Below are 25,733 nucleotides of genomic sequence, written 5' to 3' on the forward strand. Positions count from 1 at the left end.
TTAGAGCACTTTTACGGCCGCGCAGATCGTCACTACACAGCGCGCCTACGAGGGGGATCTATGACTGTGTATTTGGAATACTTGAAATGTATGTAAGATCACAGACATTCTAGGGCTAGCAGTATTGATACTTTTACTCAAGTAAAAAATGTGAGTACCTTTTCCACCGTTGGGTTCAGCTAACAACATTAAATCATGTTTCTTGTCACAGAACTGGCTGGCTAATGTTGATGGACCCTTAACCTGCGAGCCACACAGAAAGCAGCACACTGTGACTGATTCATAATGAATCGACCAAAGCCCACAACACTCAGACGCCCCAGCGCTGCAAAACCATCAGGTATAGTATGTAATACACATGGTACAAAATGGTGCAAATGTAATATGGGATCCCAGCATGTATTAACCCATTGAGACCTGAAGCCAATTCTACATGTCTCCTACAGTAAATCTCAACAGTTTTCTGAAAAACGTATGTTTCTATATAAGTGATGCTCAATCTTTTTCATGTCAAGGACCCCCAAAATGATATGTATTTGGCCGCGGACCCCCATCAAACTATTTTGTTCCAGGGACCCCCCAGAAGCAAACATTTTAGTTAAAAATGTTCGCTTTAAAAGTATTTATATTCAAAGATTTGCACACATTTTCACGATTTTTCAAAAATAGCAGATCTACAAGCTCGTAGCGCGGCACTCGGTGCTGCGCTATGAGCTTGTAGATCTGCTATTTTAGATTTTTTGAATATCTTCAAAAATAGCAGATGTACAACCTCGCAGCACGGCACGAAGTGACACGCTGTGAACTTGTAGATCTGCTATTTTTAAATAGCCAACATATAAATGAATAAAGTGTTTAAAATGATTGTTATGGACATTAACTGCTTTTACTGGGGACCCCCTGGAACACCCCCCAAGGACCCCTGGGGGTCCCCGGACTCCACTTTGAGAACCAATGCTCTCATCTATGCTTCACCTTTTCAAGTTGAGTCCTGGTGATTGATTGTGTTACTGCACCGCCACCTACCAGATAAGAATGGAAGAAGTGAGCACTCAATAACAGATCTATAAAAATGAATCATAGCGTTCTGGTTGACCACAACATTTTTCAGCTCTCTGGTGGGCTTTACTGACTATGAGGCAAGTGTTAAGGTCCCATCATAAAAGTGTGTGGATAGTTTTACCAAAGAACTGTTCAAATGTAACTCTATGGTGATTTATTACCTCCCCTGGTGCATAAGAGGACACGTTGAATATGTTGTTGATAGGGGTATGTGCCGGCTGGGCCAGGCGTTTGTATTTCCTTTCGCATACTTCCATTGACCTGGACTTGCGTTGGCCTTAGTAACAGCTGCAATCAGGGTAATCATGCGATTCATGTGTTGTGTTCTTCTTTCAGGGCATCCTCCCCCAGGGGATTTCATAGCTCTGGGGTCAAAAAGTGGGGGAGAGTCCAAAGCACCTGCTGTTCTACTGAAGCCAGCACCTACAGGCTTACCGGCCGACCGCAAAAGAGAGTCTTCTTCCTCTCTCCCGTCTTCTTCGGGGATATCCAGCCTAGCCAAGCGCCCCAAGCTATCCTCCACACCTCCAGTGAGTGCCCTGGGCCGACTCGCTGAGGTTGCTGCTGTGGACAAGAGGGCGATATCGCCCTCCATTAAGGAGCCATCAGTGGTTCCTATTGAAGGTACAGTAGATGGCAGGCTCTTTTCCAAAGGAAGATAATATTATGAAAAATAATAGTCCAGTACTACTTGGTAATAATACTTAGAGTAATAGCCATGAAGTATGCTTACCTCAGTACAAAGGTCTTTTGGGTTGTTGAAAGAAGAGAGTTTTAAAAAAGGAAGATAATATTATGAAAAATAATAGTCCAGTACTACTTGGTTAGTCTGGGAGGCATTGCTTCGGAGTTTGGACGGCGGGGGCGCGGCCACTGCGTTGTGATTCAAATCAACAGCCAATGAAGAAAAGGGGGCGGGATCCACATGCAGTGGGTGTTGCATCTAAATAGGATCGACGGGAAGCAATTTCCCCTTGAGAAATTTCGGCCGCCATTGTTGTGTACTGCTGTTTGCCTCTCGTCGGACTTTTTAGACGAGTTGCACAGCTCCAGACCGGTAAGAGGCGTGTCCGCTCAGATTCAGAGCGTAAATTACATCCCGCCCACAAATCCCAGGGCTCTGGCCCAGAAGTTCCTCGCCGAGCCGGCGAAAACTTCTGGGAACTCAGATTACTACTTGGTAATAATAATTAGAGCAATAGCCATGAAGTATGCTTACCTCAGTACAAAGGTCTTTTGGGTTGTTGAAAGCAGAGGGTTTTAAGTAAATCATTAAAAAGTTTAATCATGCACAATGATGATTATATGCGTATTTCTTCAGTAATACCATGTATTAATGAACAAGTGCAACTATGCAAACAACATCACAGGCTTTATCAGGTTTGCCATACAGTGGTTCTACCACAAGTGGTACAGCCACAACCATGAAATAGACCCAATAATGGTAATGCAATCAATGCCCATAGTGACTCAGATCAGTTTATTATAATCTCTCAAGGCAGATTCTGTTAACAGCAGAATCTGTCAGCGCTACTGCCTTAAACATGTAATGATGTTGTTAGTAGGAATAAACACAGAAGCACCCGGGAGGAAGTGGACTAAAAAATGGGGAGCAACCAAACCCGAGTTCCTGTTTAACACAAAAAAGGAGGTTGTGCCCCCAGAGGCAAAAAATGGTTGATTGTAACTCATCCACATACAGATATAGAGCTTCCAAGATGCTAACACAAAAACACTACATAGTCATGAAACATACTAGTACACAGGAAATGAAATTTACCTGAACAGGGAGGGTCTGTGTCATGGATGGTGTGACTACTGGCATTTAAAGTCAGGTGTGAACACCCACATGTAATCCGACACAAATATAAATATTATATTTCCTCTATATATTTCATCTTTGTTATAGTTCCTGCAGCAGTACTGCTGGATGAAATCGATGCTGCAGAGAATGAAGGAAATGATGATCGCATTGAGGGACTGCTATGTGGAGCGGTCAAACAGCTCAAACTGAATCGGGCCAAACCTGACGTCACACTGTACCTCAGTCTCATGTTTTTGGCCAAAATCAAGCCCAATGTTTTTGCCACTGAAGGCATTATAGAGGTAAGTGAATTAAATGATGTTGAAGATTACAGGTAGACGATTACCCCCCCGACTGCACATTTGGAACAGTGCATCTACTTAGCCGTGGAGACCCAATCGCTGTTTGAAACGGTTTACACTTCATTTATTATTTTGGTCTTGGAGCGAGCCAGTGTTCAGATTTACCAGGAAATCACATTTCACTGTTTGAAATCCAATTCTGAAGCAATAGTCTTGTAAATAAATATTAACCATGTTGTGTGCAGGTTCCAGATTTCCATTAAAAAATGCACATCCAACTATGGTTACTTTTTGAGGTAAACATCATGTCAGTGTTGAGTATTGTTAGCAATGAATTGAAGTAAGGTTATTTTTTAATGTTTTATTTAGGCCATACAATTCTTGCATTCCATCACTTGGTAAATAACCTTAATTTCATTAAAGTAAGGTTTTATTACTATATTGCACTTTTACCCTAGGGCTAGGTATGCTCTTAGTTGCTTGTTTTAGAAGAGAATGCACTTCTGGTGATTAGTAGTTTTCTTGCCTACCTATGTTGAATGCACTTATTGTAAGTTGCTTTGGATAAAAGCGTCTGCTAAATGACTGTTATGTAATGTAATGTTTATTTGGAAATCAGGCAAAATCTAAAAACAACATGGATAATATTAAATGATTTCATTATTAGAAAATCATTGCCGCGGAATTCTTAAAAGATAATTTTGGGGCTTTTTGCCTTTAATGATAGTACAGTAGGCAGACAGGAAACAGGGGGCGGTGGGGAGAGACACTCAGCAAAGGTCGCCGGGAACGGGACTCGAACCTGCGACGTGCTGTCAGGCATTGGAGCCTGTATGTGGTATGCGCCTGGACCGCTAGACCAGCGAGCACCCCTCAAAATTGGAATTTAAAAAGCAGAATTCGGTGGAACGGCACTTCCTGGGAAATCTCCAAGACCCAAACTACCTAAATACCATTTGATCCAGAGCTTACATTGACTCTGCCAAAGAAAAGTACTGTGTATGAAATGTTTTCACAGAAAAATGCTTAACTGCCTTATTTTTGTTTCTATCACTAGGCTTTGTGCAGTCTTCTGCGTCGGGATGCTTCTATCAACTTTAAAGCAAAGGGGAACAGCCTGGTTTCTGTGCTGGCTTGTAATCTGTTGATGTCTGCATATGAGGAGGACGAAAACTGGCCAGAAATCTTTGTCAAAGTGAGAACCTCCAATGAAAGAAATGTTTTGCATTTTTGCGGTCCCTGCTTAACGGTATTGGAAATCTGACATTGTTTTATTGATCATGTTTCCAGGTGTACATTGAGGACTCACTCGGGGAAAGAATCTGGGTGGACAGCTCCCAATGTAAGAATTTTGTTGACAACATCCAGACTGCTTTTGGTACCAAGATGCCCCCTAAAAGTATGCTGCTGCAGGCTGACACCGGTCGATCTGGTGGAGATCTCAGCGCCGGTATGGTATACCAAGAAGGCACACATTGACGCACTGGTGAACATTTTGTGACGGAGCAAATGCATGCTAATTGGTGTGCTTATTTCTATTTTTGTTTCTACCTTTATTTTATCTCTATTCCAGGTAGCAGCCCTCACCCCTCAACACCGGACGAGGATGACAGCCAGACCGAGTTGCTGATTGCAGAGGAGAAACTTAGCCCGGAGGATGATGGACAGGTTATGCCAAGGTAAAATGAGGAGCCATACACGTGCTTGAACAGGCTGAATGGACACCAGTTGAAATGGATGGATTTCCACTCTAAAGAGAGATGGGGCATTTAGCCCAGCTCAGATTTCCCTGCAGATCGTTTTGTGAAGCAGAAAGTTCAAGCTGTTGGCATCACCTGTTTTGTCGCCGGGCCATCTGTTCCTGACCATTTCAGCCTGTAACGTAATTTTCACATTTACTGCCGTATGCCAGTACAGGGCCTTGTTTAATTATAGGCTTAAACGATGCTAGGGGTAGGATTTCCTCACCGAATTTCCTCATGTAAATTCCCCCGTGGAATCATTCTTTTGACTGAACAAAAGCAGTAAGGGGGGGTTAAATCATGAAATGACTACTACTGTATGCTATAGTGTAGCATCAATGATCATTTTGAGATTCTCTAATATTCTTTATAGAAATTTCAATCAAGTATTTTCTTCAATCAGAACACACACTGACTATTCTTTCTAAAATTTACTATAAACTCCACAACATTTCGTAATTATACCAAACAGATATATCCTCACATCCAGCAAACTCCCTATTAAATTATCTTCCTTTGGGTGAAAGTCTCTGCAGTATAAAGGCCATAACACCTCACTTCCACATTAGCACCCTGAAGCAATCCACATGTACTTGTATAAACCCCTTTTTAGTAAACCAAGCAAGTAAAAAAAGGTGCTTAGGAAGCGAGATACAGCCTTTTTCAGTTATACGTTAAACAAGGAGTGGATGGAGCTGCAAATCGATCGAATGATATCTTGGGTTCTGAACATTTTTTCCCCCAAAAAAATAATAAAAATAATTTTTAAAAACATTTTTTAAACTCAGGATCTTTCGTTCTTGGCACTGAGGGCATTCAGATAAAACTTGCGATATCTCGTTGTGTGGCACTGAGAGTGTTAAGCACATGCACATATTTAAATATAATTTAAATATTGTAAGAATATGTTTTTGTGGACACTTCTTGTGTGTTTTGTGTCTACTATTGTTCTCCGAGCACACCGAAACAAATACCAAATCAACTGTAAATTTGATATGTCAATCTTGAATATTTAGAAGGAAATTCATTATTTAAGGCAAACTAAAATGGATGGAATCATGTAATTCTATTGCATTTATAGAATTTTTTTTTTATCATGCTGTAGATAACTGTCTAGAGGTATAATTTATGATCTCAACTAAAAACAACCCTAAACCCTCATATTTCAATGTAAATCACACAACTGTCTTACTGAAATGTTATTCCCATTTCTTTTGTAATGTTGCCATGGTATTATAGGTATGAGGAACTGGCAGAGAGCGTGGAAGACTATGTGCTTGACGTCCTCAAGGACCAGCTGAACCGCAGGCAGCCGATGGACAACGTGTCCCGGAACCTGCTGCGTCTCCTCACAGCAACGTGTGGCTTCAAGGAGGCACGACTTATGGCCGTGCAGAGGCTGGAAATGTGGCTGCAGAACCCAAAGGTACGAACACTCATCCACAAGGGACAGCCTGCTACACAGTAACATTCCCAGCGTTCGTTGTACTAAGATTGTACAGATGAATCAAGTGCAAGTGGATCCGTAAGGATCCATTTGATTCTATTTGTACACACTCAGAGGAGTTAGATCTTTAACCACAGCTTGTCTACATCATATTTTCAGTCCGCACATTGCATTTAATCCTTTCCAGCTTTAAGTGACATATGTCAGACTGTAAAGCTACATACATTGCAACTTCCATTATATTTAAAAGGCACTTTTTTTGGGGAAGTAAAATATATTCTTTATAAGTCAAAATATCAGTGCTGACAGTTAACTGATCCGTTTCTGCATCTGCAGCTGACTCGACCAGCTCAAGACCTTCTCATGTCCCTCTGTATGAACTGCAACACCCACGGCGCCGACGACATGGAGGTGATCTCCAACCTGATCAAGATCCGACTAAAACCCAAAGTCCTCCTCAATCACTACATGCTCTGCGTCAGGTCTGTGAGGGTCCCCTGTTAGTTGGTGTGTCATTTTCAAGATCTTCTCGTCTGTAATGTTATATGAACCTGTTTCCTTCTCTCGGGCGTCACCTCCAGGGAGCTGCTGAATGCACACAGAGATAACCTGGGCACTATGGTGAAGCTGGTGATCTTCAATGAGCTGTCCAATGCCAGGAATCCTAACAACATGCAGGTTCTCCACACAGTCCTGCAGCACAGTTCAGAGCAGGCTCCAAAGGTGACATTGAAACTAACCACTAATCATACACAAATAGTATTTTGGACAATTCTTCATTATATAAGTCATACGGTTAGAGCTGGGAAATATATCTACATTCATCTTTAGTTGGCTGTCATTGTAATTATCACTCCAATGATGGTAATATCCGCCCATCTGTCTGCCCGTCTGCTGTATGGATTGCCATGGGATTTGCTGTACATATTTATGCTCCACAGAGGCTAAACACTACTGATTTTGAGGAACCCATGGCCTTTCCTCTAGCACCACCCTTGGCCAAAATGTCCACTTGCACACAATGTATATCAATACAATATGTAATGGCCAAATTGTCATGAAACTTGCTGTCCATATTGCTCACTGGAGGATGAATGCTAGCAATTTTAATGCTAACCATTTGATTTTATTTATTTATTTAGCACAATGTAAAAACAATTTAAAAAAAAACAGTACTCAAAATATAAAAGATAAGTGCCAGGAGGAGGGAAGAAGCCCAAAAGTCTTGTACGAGGCCTCTATCTATGTATAACCACCTTTCATCTACACCACTCTCAGGCCAAAATGCCACCTTTGCACACAAGATTTCTCATAAAGTAACTGAAAGTAACTGGCAGATTGCAGGATGATCCCTACTGATTTTCTTGACACCTTGACCTTTCCTCTAGTGCCACTCTTAGGACAAAATGTCCAATGTCCTTTCTCATATTGTCCCTTCAGTTCTTGGCCATGGTGTTCCAGGACCTACTGACCAATAAAGACGACTACCTGCGTGCCTCCCGAGCTCTGCTCAGAGAGATCATCAAGCAGACGAAGCACGAGATCAACTTCCAGCCTTTCTGCTTGGGTTTGATGCAGGAGAGAAAGGAGCCCACTTATGTGGAAATGGAGTTCAAAGTCAGTACATGCACGTCGAAAAATCCCCTCTTCAACTGCACCCTTTATATGCACCTCCATGTGAATAGGTGTGCAACAGTTAGTCAAAGTAATTTAAATTGATTATAAAAAGTAATTGATTTTAATAAAATAATCAATGTATTATATATAATTATTATTAAAAAAAATTGCACTAGCAAAAATAGCAGATCTACAAGCTCAATGTGTGGCATTGTAAATGTGAGCTTGTAGATTGACTATTTTTGCGTGACACTGTTGCACAACAAAGTATAAGATAGGGTATAGTGGTTAATCAGATTAATCAATATAGTACAAAATCTATTTGAATGTGTCCGCATTGACGTAAAAAAAATGCATTTCTCAATTAATTGAAAAAGTAATCGATTGAATAATCGCTAGGAAAATAATCGATAGTTACTGCCCCACATGTGAATGTGAACCGTCTCTGTCATTGTCTCTCCTATAGGAGCGCTTTGTGATCCAGGTGACAGATTTACTAACCGTTTCCATGATGCTGGGCATCACCGCTCAGGTCAAAGAAGCTGGCATTGCATGGGACAAAGGAGAGAAGAAGAGTGAGTGCTTGGTAATCGTATTGTCTGTCAGGTTGATTCACCTCAGTTGGTATTAGGGATGGGACCATATGAAAATTACTTCAATAATTGTCAGGATTATAGTGGCAAAGATAATTGATATTAACGATATTAATAAAACTTAAAATGCCACTTTTGTTTAACCGCTTGAGCGCCCAGCATCCCTATTCTGGAGGGAACATTCGCCACAAATAGTAGATCTACAAGCTCTTTTGGCGAATCGATTTGTGTAGAGTGAAATAAGAGCGTGCCAAATGTCCTCTTTATTTAACCGGTCCGTTTTATCAAGTATAGACTATAGATGGGTTAAGTGGTACTGAATTTGAAGCTAATTCATCCTAGTGTATGTATAATGGAGGACAATTTCACTCTAGATTAAAATCTCTGCAATACGATTATTGTGAGTTTTTTTTTTTTTTATCACGATAAACAATAATAACGATTATGGTCTCATCCCTTGCTGGTATTTGAGAGAGTTTGCCTTGTTGTTTTGTGTCAGACCTGGAGGCCCTGAGGTCCTTTCAGAATCAAATCGCTGCCATCCAGAGAGACGCCGTCTGGTGGCTCCACACTGTGGTTCCCGTCATCAGCAAGGTCGCGAACAAAGACTACATCCATTGGTAGGTATCGGTTTCCCTGAACTCAAAGTGTAAGAGCTTAATGAGATAAGTCGCACACAAAACATGATGCATCTGGTCTGTCCCTTCTCATGTCCACAGCCTTCACAAAGTGCTCTTCACAGAGCAACCCGAGACCTATTACAAGTGGGACAACTGGCCCCCTGAGAGCGACAGGAAGTGAGCATCCTCTTACATTTGACAAATTAAACGTCTTACTGCACTGTGAAATCCTGAGTTTTTGAAGCTGCTGTCTGTTAAATGTATGTCCTACCCTGGATTTGAATTCCTAAAGCTGATTTAAAACGGATTGCCTGTTTGGGCAAGAGAAGATATTACGCTTTGAGCTTCATGCAATATATTTTGTCAACCAGTAGGTGTCCTATCCAAGCATACGGTCTAGATTTCTCAACAGAAGAGTAGTAGACCACCAGATGTACAAATTATATTGCATCAACACACTCAAACATAGATAATGATTAAAATGTCATTTTATTCACACAGTTATGGGTTGCAGCTTTAATTTAACTCTGAGTGTGTACGCTTACATTTGTACAGTCTCAGAGTTATAGAGGGATAAGAGGATTTTACTTTAACTTTACAAATTAGAGCTTCAACATCTGATTTGCTGGGGTTTTGACCTAAGCGTACATATTTTTCCCTCTCCCAGTTTCTTCCTTCGCCTGTGTTCTGAAGTGCCTCTGCTTGAGGACACACTGATGCGCATCCTGGTCATTGGGCTGTCACGTGACCTGCCCCTGGGTCCCGCTGATGCCATGGAGCTCGCAGATCACTTGGTAAAGAGGGCTGCTGGAGTCCAGTCTGATGGTACGTACGGCTCAGGTTGCTAAGAGTGTTATTACATTTAAAAAATGTGTATTTTTCTTATGGCAGAACATTTTCATTATTTTCTATCAAAACCGCATGCCTCCTTGTAATGAGTAGACTATGTCTGTCATCAGGGCCCCTAGACTCTGGATCAGCCTCCCATTGGACCTCAGGTTTGCTAGCTCCATAATCATTTTTAAATCTAAATAAGAAAAAAAGCCTTTTTAACCCCCTAACAGCAGAAATGAATGCATCTATTCTCACTTATGCTGTTATTGTGTGTTGTTTTTGTTACTGTAATTGTTTATGATACACTGTTTGATTTTAAGTTGCTAAGCACTTTGTAACTTTGTTTAAAAAGGTACTATATAAATAAAGATTATTATTATTATTATATCGACTGTTCCTGGTATTTCTACATAGGTGTTAATTCTTGGATTATGGCTTTTTACCTAATTTTGTGATCAATAATAGCAATTACTAAAACTACTATTTTAGTTATATTTTCAGTGGATGGTTGCGACATCACTGAGTGTCAAAATTAAATCATAATCAATCAATCAATGTCAGCGAATTGTCCGACTGTTTTACTTTTTGTTTTTGTTTTGAAGATCTGAATGTTTTGAGAGTGGAGAGGATCCAACTCATTGACGCGGTGCTGAACCTGTGCACATACCACCACCCTGAGAACATTCAGCTGCCTACAGGGTACCTCCTCATGTTTCTGTTGGGGTTTTAAAACATTTGTGGGCCTATGAAAAATAGACTTATTTGATACTGATCTCATTACTGTTATTGTAGATATCAAGCACCAAATTTGGCTATATCGACGCTCTACTGGAAGGCATGGCTTCTGCTGCTTGTGGTGGCTGCATTCAATCCACAGAAGATAGGTATGACAATTGTCTGTGCTAGTAGTTGAATATCTGTTAGCCTCATAATGTTTTTAACTGTGACCCCACCCCTAACAGTGTAAGGCAGCCACTCTGTCAGGTGGTCTGTCTGTCTGTCTGTCTGTCGGTCAGTCTGTTCATCCAGAATCTTTAAACCAGTTTATTATGAATGACATGCTTGTTTACCAAAACATTTGATCTTATTCTTTTCCTACAGGGTTGGCTGCCTGGGATGGCTACCCTACCCTGAAAATGCTCATGGAAATGGTTATGACAAAGTAAGAGATACAAGCAGCCTGCTTTACCCTAACTTCAAAGTTATAATACTTAACCGTTTAGGGTTAGGGTTAGCCGCTCAATAGCCGCTCACAACGTGTCGTGATGTGTCGTGACTGTGAGCTTGTAGATCTGCTATTTTCAATGTTTGCCACTTCACCTATTATGACCCAGAAAAGGGACGCCAGGCTTCATGTTGTTAAACCACCTACAGTACTGTACCTTGTTTTCTGTTCCTTACAGTAACTATTCGTACCCTCCTTGCACCGTTGCGGATGAGGACACAAAGACGGAGATGATTAACCGGGAGCTGCAGGTCTCCCAGAGGGAGAAGCAAGAGATCTTGGCCTTCGAGAGCCACCTGGCAGCAGCCTCCACCAAAGCAACCATCACAGAAAGCAACAGCTTGCTGTTGTGTCAGCTCACCAGTCTGGACCCACAGTAAGACACTCACTCATACAGTGCTCTACTACCAGTAAAAAGATCTTAACATGCACAATTTAACAACATCACTTGAGCCCTATACATGGTTGACAGGAGCCCCCCTGGGCTTTATACCGGGCCCCCTCCTTTTTTTCCCTCTACACTAAATATCTTTTCTGATGCATTTTGAGCTTGTAGATGTGCTGTTTTCGCCGAATGTTCGCCCCCCCCCCCCCAGAATAGGGACACTAAGGTTCATATGTGGTTAAAATACCAGCTCAGGACAGAAGTCCTGAGCTGGGAGGATAGATGGGTGCAGATTCTCAGTGAACAGTCTATAGAAACTGTTCATATGTGGTTAAATGTTGAATCCTTACTTGGCTGTGGAGAAAATGTAAATGGTGCTGTAAATATGGTTGCATAGCAACTTTTAACTGACTAACTCATATTTCTGCCAGCAAAAAGAACTCGGCCTTATCCTCGGCATTAATACTCAGAGGATTAAATCAGTTCCATGTAGGCGACCTCACATTAATCAAGAGTCCCTGAGTGGGAATGTTGATGCAGCTTGGCCTTGGTTTTCATACCAGAACATGATCAAGGACACCTACACACGTAATTTGAGATAATCTGCCCTTAAAATCCTCAGTATTCAATTATCCATGGTTCCATTTGTACACTCACTGAGTTAAATTGACATTCAAGATTTTACAGTGTTCCAGAATGCAGAACATGATCAAGGACACCTGCATACTTAATTTTAGATCATATACTCTTATAAGGTGAAAATATTTGGGACTAGGAGCATGGAATGCCATGTTACATTTATATCATTCCAGGGGTCCTCCTCGTCGACCACCACCGGCGGTCCAGGAGCAGGTGAAAACCCTCAACCAGACCCTTCGTCTGGGCCACCTCCTCTGCCGTAGCCGCAACCCAGACTTCCTGCTCAACATTATCCAGCGACAGGTAAGTGAAAGGAATCAGTTGTTTTTTTTCTTTTCTTTTTACTACCTCATCCATTGCGCTGTCTGGCTGGGTTTTGCAATCGCTGTATGTTGTTTGTGGTCTGCAGGCTTCCTCTCAGTCCATGCCCTGGCTGGCTGACCTGGTCCAGTCCAGTGAAGGGTCCTTGGATGTGCTCCCTGTCCAGTGCCTGTGTGAATTCCTTCTCCACGATGCAGCGGATGACAGCCTGCCAGTTGAAGATGACGATGAAGCAGAGAGCAAAGAGCAGAGGGCCAAGAAGAGACAAGTATGCTGATTATGACATCACAGGCCAATGTTCAAAATATGTCTGTCAAAGACAAACCATACAATGAGAAAGGGGGTGGGAGTAACTCTTAAATATATATTTTTTTATTGGTAGACTGGTGCCATTTTAAATTCTTCTCAGTAATTCATTTAAATCTCTACTGTGGCTCTCAAAGTAAAGGCATTGTAATAAAGTTAAACACTCTTGTGTTGACTCTTGTGGTGGCTCAGCATATCGCCATCCCATTCCATTCTCAACCCAGCATTTTATTTCTCTCATCTGTTAGAGACAACAAAAGCAAAGGCAGCTCCTGGGAAGGCTCCAGGATCTGTTGTTGGGCCCCAAGGCCGACGAGCAGACGACGTGTGAGGTGCTGGACTACTTCCTGCGGCGACTCAGCTCCTCTCAGGTGGCATCGCGAATCCTAGCCATGAAGGTAACGTCTGGGATGAAGATAATGCTTATCATCGTTGTGTGCACAGACTGCCCACAGTGAAATCCTCAAGTTTCATTTATCCATTTGTAACTCTGAGAGCTCTCAGAGTTAAAGCTGCAATCCATAAGATGTATGCCCTTGGGGTGGGATTCAAACCCTACATTTCTACTGGTGAGCTTAGACGGTCCGCCCACCTGGGCAGGGGAGATAATTGCACTTTGAGCTTCAGGCAGTGCTACTTATCAACCACTAGCGTTCCTACCCGAACACAGGGTATACATTTCTCAATGGAAGAGCAGGTAGACCACCTCCAAACACTGCAGTTGTGTTATATGTGTATTGACATACCCTACTTACTACTTGCATGCTTTACAGATTGATGAAAATAACATTTTATTCACACAAAACCGTTGCGGATTGCAGCTTTAAATGAACACTCCGAAAAATATTCCAACCGTGTTTCTCTATTGTTATCCAGGGCTTGTCTCTGGTGCTGACGGAGGGCAGTCTGCGAGATGGTGAGGAGCGGGATCAGCCCATGGAGGAGGACTCTGCAGATGCTGAGCTTCTACCAGGGTATCAGTGGCTCCTGCAAGATCTCCCAAAGCTGCCTCTGTTTGACACCGTGAGAGGCATGACCTCCACCGCCCTGCAGCAGGTCAGCATCTACCTCTACAATTGGCTCAATAATTAACCACATTAATTAACCCTGGTGTCCATATCCTAGGCATACGCAAAAATATTCAAAAGATTTCCTTTTTAAATAGCTGATCTAGCTGATGTCTATTTTCTCTATTTGTCATACAACAAAGTATATTGGGCTTAAATGGTTAATAAAAAACCCAAATATATTTTTTATGTACCGGTAGTTATGTATGGTTTTGATGGTAGCTAATGTATTTGTGTGCCGTCTGTCTGTCCCCAAGGCCATTCACATGGAGACGGATCCACAGACCATCAGTGCCTATCTCATCTACCTATCCCAGCACGCACCAGTGGAAGAGCAGGCATCCCATAATGACCTGGCTCTGGTAATCACACGCCACTGTTGCTTAATCTTCGTACATTGCTTGCTACCATGCATTAGGTTTTTGTTCATATGTTGCATTGTCTTTTTATGGTGTGTGTGTGTGTGTGTGCACGTGTGTGCGCGGGCATATGTGGCATCGATCAGCACCACATTTCTTGTGCACGCAGCACTAGACAGGAAGTACCTCCATTTACGTACTGCACATTTTATTTCCACTTATATTTAAATATATTTTCTTAAATATTACATTTTATCATGGAAGTGAATGCTGATGGATTGAACCCAATGCCGTTATTAGACCCTGTCTTGTTTTTTTTTATGGAATGAAGTGGCATTTAAGGGTGCGTTCGGAAATACAGCACTGAGCGCTCTGGCCAATACAAACTAACTCCCGGTGCGCATTTCCGAATGCACCCTAATTGTCCTTGTTGATTTGTTGTTTGTGCACCGTGCAGGACGTGGCCCGGCTAATCGTGGAGCGCTCCACCATCATGAACAGCCTGTTCTCCAAGCATTACTATAGGCCAGAGTCCGACGCCGTGCTCTCTGCTTTCCTCACCATCTTTTCCACCTACATCAAGAGGATGAGGAAGACCAAGGACGGAGAGGACCTCTACAGCTGGGTGAGTCCTCGGCTAGAGCTTTACATTTGCTCCTTTATCTGCTCAGCTGGCGAGTCCGCGGCAAATGTGTTGAACTATGATGAAAAGTTAGTTTTTGAAGTCATCACTGAATGCGATGAATTGTGTTGAATGTTTTCTTCTAGTCAGAATCTCAGGACCAGGTGTTTTTACGCTGGACTACAGGAGAGACAGCCACCATGCATATCCTGGTCGTTCATGCTATGGTCATCCTGCTAACCCTGGGGCCGCCTAAAGGTGAACCTGGCCAATGTCAAATGTTCAAGCCACACTGTAAAATCCCAGTGTTAATTTATCTCCAAGAGCGTACAAGTGTAAACAAATGGACCCGTTAATGTCCACTTGGTTACATTTCTACACTGCACTGAGAACAACTGGATACATTAACACTGAAGAATTTAGTGTGTATGCATGATTTTAGAGCTTCAAATTAATCTTCTAAACTTTGTTATTCTCCATATGTTTGCAGGAGAGAGCGACTTCTACGGTCTTTTGGACATTTGGTTTCCTGACAAGAAGCCTCTCCCGACTGCCTTCCTGGTCGACACCTCAGAAGAGGCCCTTCTGCTGCCCGATTGGCTGAAGCTGAGGATGATCCGATCCGAGGTGTCTCGATTGGTTGATGCAGGTACAACTTTCACAAAATAGGGGGTGCACCAGGTATTTAGTTGTTATAGTGCTTTGGCAGTATAATCACAATGTCCTTGGTTTGATTCTGCCTGGAGATGTTTATGTCGTCCCTCAACTCTGCTCTTAGTTTCTTACACTGTACTTAATCTATATGAAACAAAAATACCTACTGTAGATATATAAAACATTTTCATTCATGTTAAAATATAGATTATCACTCGGGGATTCGTTGTTACCCAAGCTTATCAAGGGTAGCAACAAATTCTGGGTGATCGTTTGTTTATCACATACCCATAGCCTTACTGTTTCACAAAGATGACGATAAAATAACATTGGCCAACACTTTAAAGTGAATAGATTAACTTGACTGTCAACAATGAAGTGCCCCTGCAGCCAAAAGGGTTTAGTTCCACTGGGATTCCCAGGCAGTGTGGGGCTCAAAGTTAGCTCATGGAAGATGTGTGGCTGACTTGTGTCAACTTTGTTAATATGCAGCCACCCTATGAACCAATGTCCACAGCAACCATGTTTAGTGGAGGAGTTTTGTCTTATGTTTGACTTAACCACATTAACCGTGGCAAAATGTGTCAAAAGTGTTTTAAAATAATGAATAATATAAATGTTTCTAAAATAGCAAATCTATAAGCTCACAGCATGTCGCAATGTGACCCATTTTGAGGTTGTAGATAGGCTATTTTTGGGCGTAAGTGGTTAAGTAGCTATGTCGCTGACTGGTCAGCTGCCGTATAACCCTTACAGAAGATACATCAGCTGACCAGTAAGTGCAAGCTCGTTCTCTTATCAGTCCCTTCTCCGAGGGTAACATAATGAATATTTCATTTATGACCTGTAGCTCTACAAGACTTGGAGCCTCAGCAGCTGCTGCTGTTTGTTCAGTCCTTTGGCATCCCGGTGTCCAGTATGAGTAAACTACTGCAGTACCTGGACCAGGCTGTCTCCCATGATCCACAGACCTTGGAGCAGAACATCATGGACAAGCGTAAGAATGTGCTGAAGATGTTGTACGTGCATTGGTTTTGGTTTTAAGATGTGCAATCATCTCACCATGTTGTTTTCCTCTGCTTTAGACTACATGGCCCACCTGGTGGAGGTGCAGCATGAGCGAGGTGCCACCGGGGGGCACACTTTCCACACTCTACTGAGCTCTTCTCTGCCTCCACGCAGAGGTCAGTGGCTTTATTGTCCTCTAAAACCCATATATGACATCACTGGTCTTATTTTGAGTAAAAATGTCTCGCAATGTATGTTTACTAATTGTAAATGCATGAATGTGTAGACGTACCATACGGAATTGAAAACAATGCCTGCTGATCATTCCTTTTTTACACCCTTGACAGATTCAGCTGAAGTGAGTAAGGCCAAAGTTACCGTGGAAACCCCCCATAGTTCTGTGAAGATGAGAGCCAATCAGATTCCTGTGGTAGGGCCTGATGATGACCTCACTGGCATGATGCTTCAGGTACGGAATTTACAGCTTTTGTTGGCTTGCCATTTGTATTGTTCTTGCAATAGCATTTATTACTCATGGAGCAGACCATAGTGTATCCACACAGTAACATTCAGTGTTAAGTTATCCATTCATGGGTCCATTTGGTCACATTTTATACTCCAAGTCTAAGAATTTAATTAACAAGCATTTTACTGTTTAGTATCCAGTAGTTTCTCTGACCTGCTGTTTTTCAATGCTGGATGAGATGAATCCCAAAGACACACAGACATGATGGTGATGTCCCTTGCCTCGCCTCTACAGATATTCCCCATAAAGGCAGACCCTCGCTGGCACGGCCCACCTCCCAGCCAGCTCTCCCTGGCTCTGCAGCAGGCTCTGGCCAAGGAGCTGCTCCGTGCCAAGCAGGGTCACATTCAGCAGGCGGGCTTATCCGTCCGCCTTCTCCAAGCCATGGCTGCCCTGCTCACCTCTGCCCACGCGGGGCCCATCGTCCTTGCAATGCACCGCAGCCACGCCCTCTCCTGTCCGTTGATGCGTCAGCTCCACCTCTACCAGGTGCATGGCAGCCGTTGTTGGTGCAAATTTTGTATTTGTAGTTTTCTTTTGAATAAAATTCCATTTAGTTTTAGTCATCTGAAATGTTTTAGTTGACTAAATATCATACGATTTTAGTCAACTAAATCTACAGTTGATTTAGTCGACTAAAATGTATATTGGCGGGCCGTGATGGTGTTCTAATGACTGATTTGTAGACCGGCTACCGAAAATAGCTCACAACTCGCTTGTAGATCGGCTTTTTTCGGAGAGTGACACCCGCACACAACCAAGCATAAAAAGACTCTCTTCTCCACTAGTTTTTATTCATTGACAAAATTGTCATTATATTTAGTCATCATAGCTTAGTTTTTATTTAGTTTTTATTTAGTTTTCGTCAGTGAAAAAAGTAAGTTGACAAACATTTTTCGTCATAGGTTTAGTTGACGAAATGGCAGCAATTTCAATATCACATGACTAGGCTGATATAGATACTGTAAATGATTGCACAACCTTATTTTGAGTATTAATGCTTGTGTCCTGTGCCTTCCCAGCGACTCGTCTCCCAGGATATTGCTTTCTCTTCGCTGTTCCTCAAGGTCATTGTAGAGATGGTGACCTGGTTAGAGAACCCGACTGTGGAGGCAGGAGGACCATTAAAGACTCTGCTCAAATCCTTTGCTGGGGAATATTCTCACAAACACAGGCTTACTGATGGTGAGTACCCCTTCTCTTTAAGAAAAAATCTAACTTATCTCCAAGGGGAAATTCATTTGTTACAGCAACCAGTAGCAGAATTAAGGGGAATAAGTTAGCATGTTTCATATAGGTGCTAGATGTCCTGTGTTACTTTGAAGCTGAGGAATGCGCTTGAAGTTTGAATAATGCTTTTGTTTTTATCCTTCTGACATCTGATCATAAAATATGGCCTAGTGCTATGCTATCGCATGAGAGACACCAGCTGCAAGGTGCTGGTAAAAGTCTATCCACATGCCTTAAAATAAAAAAAATAAAGTTGAATTTGACTTGAATATCTGTGCTTTACTAACTATACTAACTAATTGATCTCACGTAAAGGGAACAGCATCTGGTATAATGTGCCTCATGTAGGGCATGGTCATGTTACAGTTTTCTGCAGATTATGAAACTGCAGATTGTGAGCTTTCAAGTGATGTGTCAGTGAAAATAGTTGAATATATACAATTTTGTTGAACCTCATTTCAAGAAGCTGAGAAAAAGCCCAGTTCTTACACGTTTCACAGCCACTAACACGGAGCTTAGTTCAAGGACAAATTATGCATATAAGTAGTATTTTGTTATTCTAAAACTCTTCTTTGTTATGTTGAGGGGATACTTAAACATTTAAGCTTGTGTAATATGAACTCCTTTTTTTTTGCCCAACCTATTTCCTCGATTTGTGTGATTTTGTTTTTGCCGACTTGTGACCATAATGTGACTGAGCATGTCTGCCTCACAGTGCGTACAGGTTTCCTCCACTTGGCCGAGGCTCTCGCCTATCGCAGTGACACCGAGGTACCTGTGAGAACCATCATAGCCATGCTGAGGGCAGGGGAGCGATGCAATGCAGAGGCCGAACTCATTGGCAAAGGTATAAAGCTTTTATTACTGCCGTTATGGGCCGTGTGTGAGCGAACCTTAATCCAGTGTGAAATGACACTTGGAACTGTCTGTGGCAATAACGGTAGCTCTGCTATTGCTGTCCTTTTGAATTGGTGGTTGGTGTTGCACAATTGCCTCCGACTTGCCTGTGTCCTTCACCATCTCCTTCAGGATCACTATATGTTCCCCTGTTGTGTAACCTATTCCCCCTGATTTTTGAAGGCATTCTTAATAACCACTTAAGCCCTATATACTTAGTTGACCGGGGTGCTCTGTATTAGGTCTGCTCCTTTTTTCCCTCAACACCAAATGTCTTGACCAAAAATAGCTCATCTACAAGCTCACCACGCGTAACTTTGCAACGATTGTATATCCGGTATTTTTGCCGAATGTTTGTCCCAGAGTAAGAGACACTAGCATTAAAGTGGTTAAAACCACAAACAAAGACTAGCTCTAACAATGGCTACCTGCCTTTTGTCCATTTTGTTCAACACGTTCACATGAAGCTTGATGACAATGCAATGTAATATTACACTGGTACCAGTTTGCTTACGTAACAACTGTAATGACGGCTACCCAAAACCCTATTAGTAAGCACCTTGTTTATTTCCCACAGTGTTACAGGGCTTGATGGAGGTGAAGTCACCCTATTTGGAGGAGCTGCTGTCCCTGCTAATGACTATTGGTACACAGAATGGGACAGCTGGCCCTGTTGCCATGGTAATTTCGCTGCTGCTCCAGGAGGCTGAGGAGCGAGCTGTGAAAAAAGAAGTGGATTCTAACAAGTGAGCCCCGCAATTCTATTTCCATCTGAACTCATGCAAGACACATTTTTATATTTGACAAACATGGCCGCAGTGACATGAATTGCAAAATGAAACTTGTCTCTATAGCTGCGCATAGACAGCCTTTTACGAGATTTGTTTTGGAGAAGCTTTTATATTTTGTTTTTTGAAATGTTGCCAATAGCCGTGCACACTCAGAAGGTGTGGATAACGTGGAGCACTCGTCCTGCATGTTCACAGAGGCACCTTTGAAAGCCAAATCGGTGTTGTCAACAAGGCAGCTGGTTGCTAAGACCTGCTTCTGCTTACTGGACATAAAATATAACACATTTGTTTAAATGATATTCTGGTACTGCTACTTTGCATGGTGTTTGAATGCTTTTCAACACGAGAGCTTAGGTACTTAACACTTAAACCCTATACTTAGTTGACCGGAGTCCCCCAGGGCTCTATGTACTAGGCCCCCTCCTGTTTTCGCTTTGCACTAAATATCTTCACCGAAAATACAAGCTCACCACGCATTGTGAGTAGAGGACCACAATGGAAAATAGCCCTTGGGCTTTATGTGTTTTCATCCTCGGTGATGCTACTTTGACTGTATGTCGGGAAGTGCTATTGTGCTCTTTTTTTATGTGATGTCACCAAATAAAATCAACCAATCAATCAGATTGGCTACTGAATTTGTGCCAGGGTGCTAGGGTGCATGTGGTTAACATACTCCAAATGTTTTAAAACCTGTGCACTAGGCCTGACCTCGATTAGTTGAATAGTCGACTAATTAGTCGAGGGGTGTCTGTGTCGACTGCCAATCTCTTAGTCGAATTATTAAAAAAGAAGAAGAAAGAAATATATATATTTTTTTATTCTACTGAGAGATTGGCCTAGTTTGTTATATTAATTAACTAATAGTTTGCCAACAATAGGATATACATCATGATTTATTGGGAGAAACCAATAGTATATTTTAAATCAGACACAAAGCACCCTATATAGCCCAAATGGATGTTCCTCTATTGCATAACATATTCTTTTCATGATTTGACTGAGAGATTGGCAGTTGAATCAGACTGATTCGACTGCCAATCTCAGTCAAATCATGCAAAAAAAAAAAAAAAGTTATAAAAAAAGTTTAACAAAAAAAAAAACATATATATATATATATATATTTTGTGTTGCATTAGTCGACTGCCAGTCGACTATTAGCAATTAGTCGCCAGGCCTACTGTGCACATGTTCTATGTTTTTTTTTGTATGTATATTGTACACACCATCCATCCGTGCTCTCTTTAGGAGAACCTGCAGATTATAGGAATTCGATAGATGTTCACTTAGCACTCATGTTTGTCCTCAGTGGGTAACCAGTCAATCTATTCTCACCTTCCTCAGCAGCTGTGAGGTGACAAAAACAGGACTGAGTTCAGGCCTGTTGGTTGATTGGCTCGAGCATCTCGACCCAGAGGTTACTTCAGTCTGTCCAGACCTGCAGCAGAAGCTGTTGTTTGCTGTCAACAAGGTAAAGGTAAATGGTGTTTCCTGCCTCGTCGTAGTGTTGTATTTTGGGTTTGGTATTGTGACTTAGCGTCATTTTTCCCCTCGTTCGTTTGTTAATTTCAGGGGCGAGGCACACCTGCGTATAGGCCGTACCTCCTGGCTCTACTGACTCATCAGTCCAACTGGACCACTCTATTGCAGTGCATCAGTGCTCTTCTCAGCAAGCGGAGAGACCTGAGGTACACCAACACACCTACACAGTAAAATCCATCGTTGGGATCCTCCGTGTTGCATTTCTTCCATATGAAGATACGCTGTTTATTTATGTACTTATAGTAATAAACATCTTCGGGAGCAGTTGGCTGTGAACACGAAACAAAGTAGGCATTTTGACATAACTATACTATATCTATGTGTGAGACACTCTATTAAACAGTTGCTGGTTGATATTTATCAGACTGGACCCTTCATCTGCTCTGGACTTCCTGTGGGCCTGCAGCCATATCCCACGTATCTGGCAGGGCCGTGACCAGAAGACCCCTCAAGTAAGATCAAAAGTCTACGACAAATTGTTTCACCGTTTTGTTTTATGATGAGTACGTTCGGAGTTGTTCATATCCCACCCTCCTCTCTGTCTCACCGTAAGAAAACTGAGAAGTTTGTCCTGCGGCTGAACCCAGAGGAGCTCATCAGCCTTGTGGACTTGATCCTGTCAGAGCCAGAGTTCAGCGGCCGCGATTCCCCCCATGACAAGAGCACCTTAGACCAGGCGTCCTGCGCCCTCATCCAGTCCAGGCTGCCGCTCCTTCAGTCCTGCTGCAACGGAAACCTGGAAAACATCAAGAAAGTCTCTGAATACCTCATCAGTTGCACAAAGAAATGGGGGGACAGGTAAAGATGTGTACTGGTATTCAGTATTCTTCAATATTTGTTTATCATTTTCCCTCTAATCCTAATTCCTGCCTCCTCTCCTCTGTCCCTTCCTCCCTCGGTTGAAGACACACATACTCAAAGTATTTTGCCCGCACATGGTTCACCACAGTGCTCACAGGGCATGCAGCTGGACACGTTTTCTTGCTCGTACTAATTAGCCCGATTGCTGAATGTGGGTTTTTTTCTGTTAGGATGTGCTGATCAACTCGGTTAAATCACACATAGATTTCCCCTCTTAGAGCAGATGAACTTTTCAGGCATCCTCTGTCAGGCACAATGCTGTGGACCAGGGGAAACTCGATAATTAGGTCTATTGGTGTGAAATTAAAACCAGCAGAAGTCGTCTGTACTGTGATCTCTTTAAAAGCTCAGTGTATTATAATGAAGCCAAGAGGATTAAGGCTGAAGCTCTAAACTTGCCTGTGTTGTGAATTCCTGCTCTGACTTAGCTGTCAGAGATCAGGGTGCAACTCTTTGTGGAAGCAGAACCTTCTTTCATGAATATGTCTCTGGTTATTAAACCATTTTAATGAGGAAACTTTGGCCAAGGTCAAGCAAAATTAGCTTCCGAATTACAATATTTTAAGTACTGCTAAGCTGTTTGGTAAAATGGCTCCTACTGAAAACATGGTTGGATAAAACCATGTTAAAAGTTGATGGCTTTGGCCTTCTGTTGAAAAAACACTTTGTTGTGTGCTGAGTGTTCTGTTAGTAAAAGCTCATTGCTACAATAGATTAGATGGTGTTTGTTCCCAAGTACAGAATTACTAGTTAAGTTGATCTATAATGCTTGCGCAAGGGCATCCCGGTGTAGCCAGTGCACACTGTAGATGGTATTAATAAACATGAGTTTGGAGAAAACAACATCACATGAGACTGATAAGAGCCTTTACCAGCACGAGGATTTTACAAGACGGCAGTAACTTAGAAGAGAATACATCTGAATTTCATTATTCAAATATGTCTACTGTATAGTCAAGAACACACACTTAAGTTTCCCCCAAAGTGCTTTACATACAGTGAAAAAACTAAACAGGGTATCAAAGCAGAAGAAATACTGTACAATTCATCTCAAGCAAACAACACAAGCATGGGAAATAAAATCATGTACCATCAACAAATGCCTGTTCAAATTGTAGCGTTTTAAGGTTGTTCTTGAAAATGTCCACAGAGGCTGCATCTCTCAAAACTTGTGGAGGAGCATTCCAAAATGTAGGGCCTACTGCGTGAAAGGCTGTGTCACCTTAGGTAGAATGGGCACATAACGTGGGACCAGGTCAGTTAATTATTAAGACCTGAGGCGATTCTTAAAAATGTTTTCTAAATCCTAACAGTTTTTTGAAAAAAAAAAATTCAAGATTTTTCAAAAATAGCAGATCTACAAGCTCATAGCGCGGCACTCGGTGCCGCGCTATGAGCTTGTATATCTGCTATTTTTGAATAGCCAAAGAAATCTAAAGTGACACAGATGCGTTCCAGGTATTAATGGGTTATTAAGTATCCCGGGGCCTGACCATGCAGAGCACCAGGACTTTGAACTGGGGCGTTGTTGCACCCCTTAACCACTTCCACTTTTGCGTCCCTATTTTTGGGCATGGCATTATAGGTGAGAAAATATGGAACAATTAAATAGCTGTTTGATGAGCTATTTTCGCATAACACTGTCATACACGACAAAGTATAAAATAGGGCTGAAGTGGTTAATATGTGATGACTTCACAATAGAGCTATCGACAGAGCTGTCATGCCAATATACAGCTCTATTGATAATCAGTTGGGATAGATGAAGTCATTGACACCAATTAAAGTTTCTGAGCCCATGGGAACATTATCTGATTGAGAAACCGCAGCCATTTTTATGCAATAAAGTCAAATTCATATAATTCTGAGCAAAGGCTCTTTCTGTAGGGCTACATATTCAATCCCAGTTCATGAAAAAGCTCTGTGCTGTACATGTTATTATATTATACCTGCCCCAATAGAGCGGGTGTATTGTAATCACCCCTCTTTGTTTGTTTGGTTGTTTGTCTGTCACTGTAAAAAAAAAAAGTTTTAATCCAATTTGGATCAAACTTTCCTGATGAGTTGTTTGCAGGGTTAAGACCTGTGCTGTTGATTTCCTTTCTTTTCAAATTAGTCAAGGTTTAACCCTATGCTTATACATGGGTCATATTTATTTATTTTGTAGTCCACATCAAAGATGAATCTTGTTGCTTTCAATCGTGGACATGACCAGCACTACAACGTGAAGTAATCAAAGGGAGGGTGTGCCTCTGTAGTTTGCAGCTTCTCTCTACATTAGAGCTAAAGCCTCATTTATACCGTACTTGGCTGTGCATCGTATGTCGTGTAGATTGGCTGTTTTGGGTGCGAGAGACCGGCGCGAAGTGTAAATCACGCCTAATGTCGATTTGTTCTCTTCAGTGTGATGAGCAAGCGGTGCCAGATCCTGCTGCTTCAGATCTACCTTCACTTCCCCGAAGTCATCCAGCATGTGACCCTACCTGATGCCACCTTGAACAGTGGGGGGGCAGTAGATGGCAGCAGCTGCAAGGTGAGGATCCCTTGCGATTTACCACAGAGGTTATGTAGTGACTGTCCTCACGGTTGTCCTAGGAAGCCTTATCCATGACTGGAATTCACTCAGAAAAGATATCCGATAGAGATGAGCTGAAGAAATTCTCTCAGCTGCGTAACTTTGATTATATCTTTCATAATGATCTAGGCAATATTTCTAGAAGGGTGCTGTACAGTCCTCCTTCCCAGTAGAATCCTTGAGAAGCGAATCTTACCTGGAGACAGTTTCAGCAGAAATATGGTTCATATTGCTTGACAACAATAGTAAAACAAGGCAATCTAGGAGTGTACGTTGTTGAGTTGCATTTTCAGCACCTTCTGGTCGGCAGAATGATGGGTTGCATTGGCCAGGCCTCACGCACATGAGATACACATCTCAATGTTATTTTTATGGTTATAAAATAGAATGGATATAAGTAATAACTATACAACCAAACATACAAATGGACAGTCTCATTACAATAGTTATGCACTCACTTCACACAGCTCAACTAATAACTGAATCACTGATTCCTAAAATAATTCCTGAGAGTTTTGGCAAGTCGACCTGTATTTGGCAGCTGTAGCCAGTAATGTTTAATTGTGCCAGATTGGATCAAGTTTACACTTTTTTCTGCCAACCACTGAAAAGTTTGGTCAGCTAATTAATTTCCAAAAGAAACTGTTCAGTTTTGTTATAGTTTATGGCCTTTTATGATTATTCAGGTCTTGGTGTACTGTTAATAA

The 25,733-nt window shown here is 42.0% G+C and overlaps 1 protein-coding gene across 5 annotated transcripts in view; it reads left to right on the forward strand.

Moving 5' to 3' along the window:
- ints1 (integrator complex subunit 1) overlaps nucleotides 1-25,733 on the forward strand; it is a 33,434-nt gene that overhangs the window by 1,366 nt on the left and 6,335 nt on the right. For 2 of the 5 annotated variants that reach the window (XM_084072864.1, XM_084072863.1), the window contains exons 2-40: nucleotides 212-340; nucleotides 1,399-1,686; nucleotides 2,972-3,168; nucleotides 4,226-4,363; nucleotides 4,459-4,618; nucleotides 4,742-4,847; nucleotides 6,150-6,336; nucleotides 6,694-6,839; nucleotides 6,939-7,080; nucleotides 7,798-7,974; nucleotides 8,441-8,549; nucleotides 9,067-9,187; nucleotides 9,287-9,364; nucleotides 9,855-10,012; nucleotides 10,147-10,185; nucleotides 10,624-10,720; nucleotides 10,814-10,905; nucleotides 11,123-11,183; nucleotides 11,425-11,622; nucleotides 12,444-12,573; nucleotides 12,680-12,859; nucleotides 13,146-13,295; nucleotides 13,774-13,953; nucleotides 14,222-14,326; nucleotides 14,781-14,948; nucleotides 15,092-15,203; nucleotides 15,436-15,594; nucleotides 16,450-16,596; nucleotides 16,685-16,783; nucleotides 16,955-17,076; nucleotides 17,368-17,622; nucleotides 18,156-18,318; nucleotides 19,079-19,210; nucleotides 19,838-20,006; nucleotides 21,393-21,525; nucleotides 21,621-21,736; nucleotides 21,955-22,042; nucleotides 22,144-22,388; nucleotides 24,855-24,984. In XM_084072864.1, coding sequence (XP_083928990.1) covers nucleotides 286-340; nucleotides 1,399-1,686; nucleotides 2,972-3,168; nucleotides 4,226-4,363; nucleotides 4,459-4,618; nucleotides 4,742-4,847; nucleotides 6,150-6,336; nucleotides 6,694-6,839; nucleotides 6,939-7,080; nucleotides 7,798-7,974; nucleotides 8,441-8,549; nucleotides 9,067-9,187; nucleotides 9,287-9,364; nucleotides 9,855-10,012; nucleotides 10,147-10,185; nucleotides 10,624-10,720; nucleotides 10,814-10,905; nucleotides 11,123-11,183; nucleotides 11,425-11,622; nucleotides 12,444-12,573; nucleotides 12,680-12,859; nucleotides 13,146-13,295; nucleotides 13,774-13,953; nucleotides 14,222-14,326; nucleotides 14,781-14,948; nucleotides 15,092-15,203; nucleotides 15,436-15,594; nucleotides 16,450-16,596; nucleotides 16,685-16,783; nucleotides 16,955-17,076; nucleotides 17,368-17,622; nucleotides 18,156-18,318; nucleotides 19,079-19,210; nucleotides 19,838-20,006; nucleotides 21,393-21,525; nucleotides 21,621-21,736; nucleotides 21,955-22,042; nucleotides 22,144-22,388; nucleotides 24,855-24,984 — 5,532 coding nt within the window. In that variant the 5' untranslated portion in view covers nucleotides 212-285. The remainder of the gene's footprint in view (nucleotides 1-211; nucleotides 341-1,398; nucleotides 1,687-2,971; nucleotides 3,169-4,225; nucleotides 4,364-4,458; nucleotides 4,619-4,741; nucleotides 4,848-6,149; nucleotides 6,337-6,693; nucleotides 6,840-6,938; nucleotides 7,081-7,797; nucleotides 7,975-8,440; nucleotides 8,550-9,066; nucleotides 9,188-9,286; nucleotides 9,365-9,854; nucleotides 10,013-10,146; nucleotides 10,186-10,623; nucleotides 10,721-10,813; nucleotides 10,906-11,122; nucleotides 11,184-11,424; nucleotides 11,623-12,443; nucleotides 12,574-12,679; nucleotides 12,860-13,145; nucleotides 13,296-13,773; nucleotides 13,954-14,221; nucleotides 14,327-14,780; nucleotides 14,949-15,091; nucleotides 15,204-15,435; nucleotides 15,595-16,449; nucleotides 16,597-16,684; nucleotides 16,784-16,954; nucleotides 17,077-17,367; nucleotides 17,623-18,155; nucleotides 18,319-19,078; nucleotides 19,211-19,837; nucleotides 20,007-21,392; nucleotides 21,526-21,620; nucleotides 21,737-21,954; nucleotides 22,043-22,143; nucleotides 22,389-24,854; nucleotides 24,985-25,733) is intronic. The other 3 variants (XM_084072866.1, XM_084072865.1, XM_084072867.1) reach the window with 3 other exon arrangements.

This window comes from Gymnoscopelus microlampas (assembly GCF_963454915.1).
Source record: "Gymnoscopelus microlampas genome assembly, chromosome: 11".
In the NCBI taxonomy this organism is placed as follows: domain Eukaryota; kingdom Metazoa; phylum Chordata; class Actinopteri; order Myctophiformes; family Myctophidae; genus Gymnoscopelus; species Gymnoscopelus microlampas.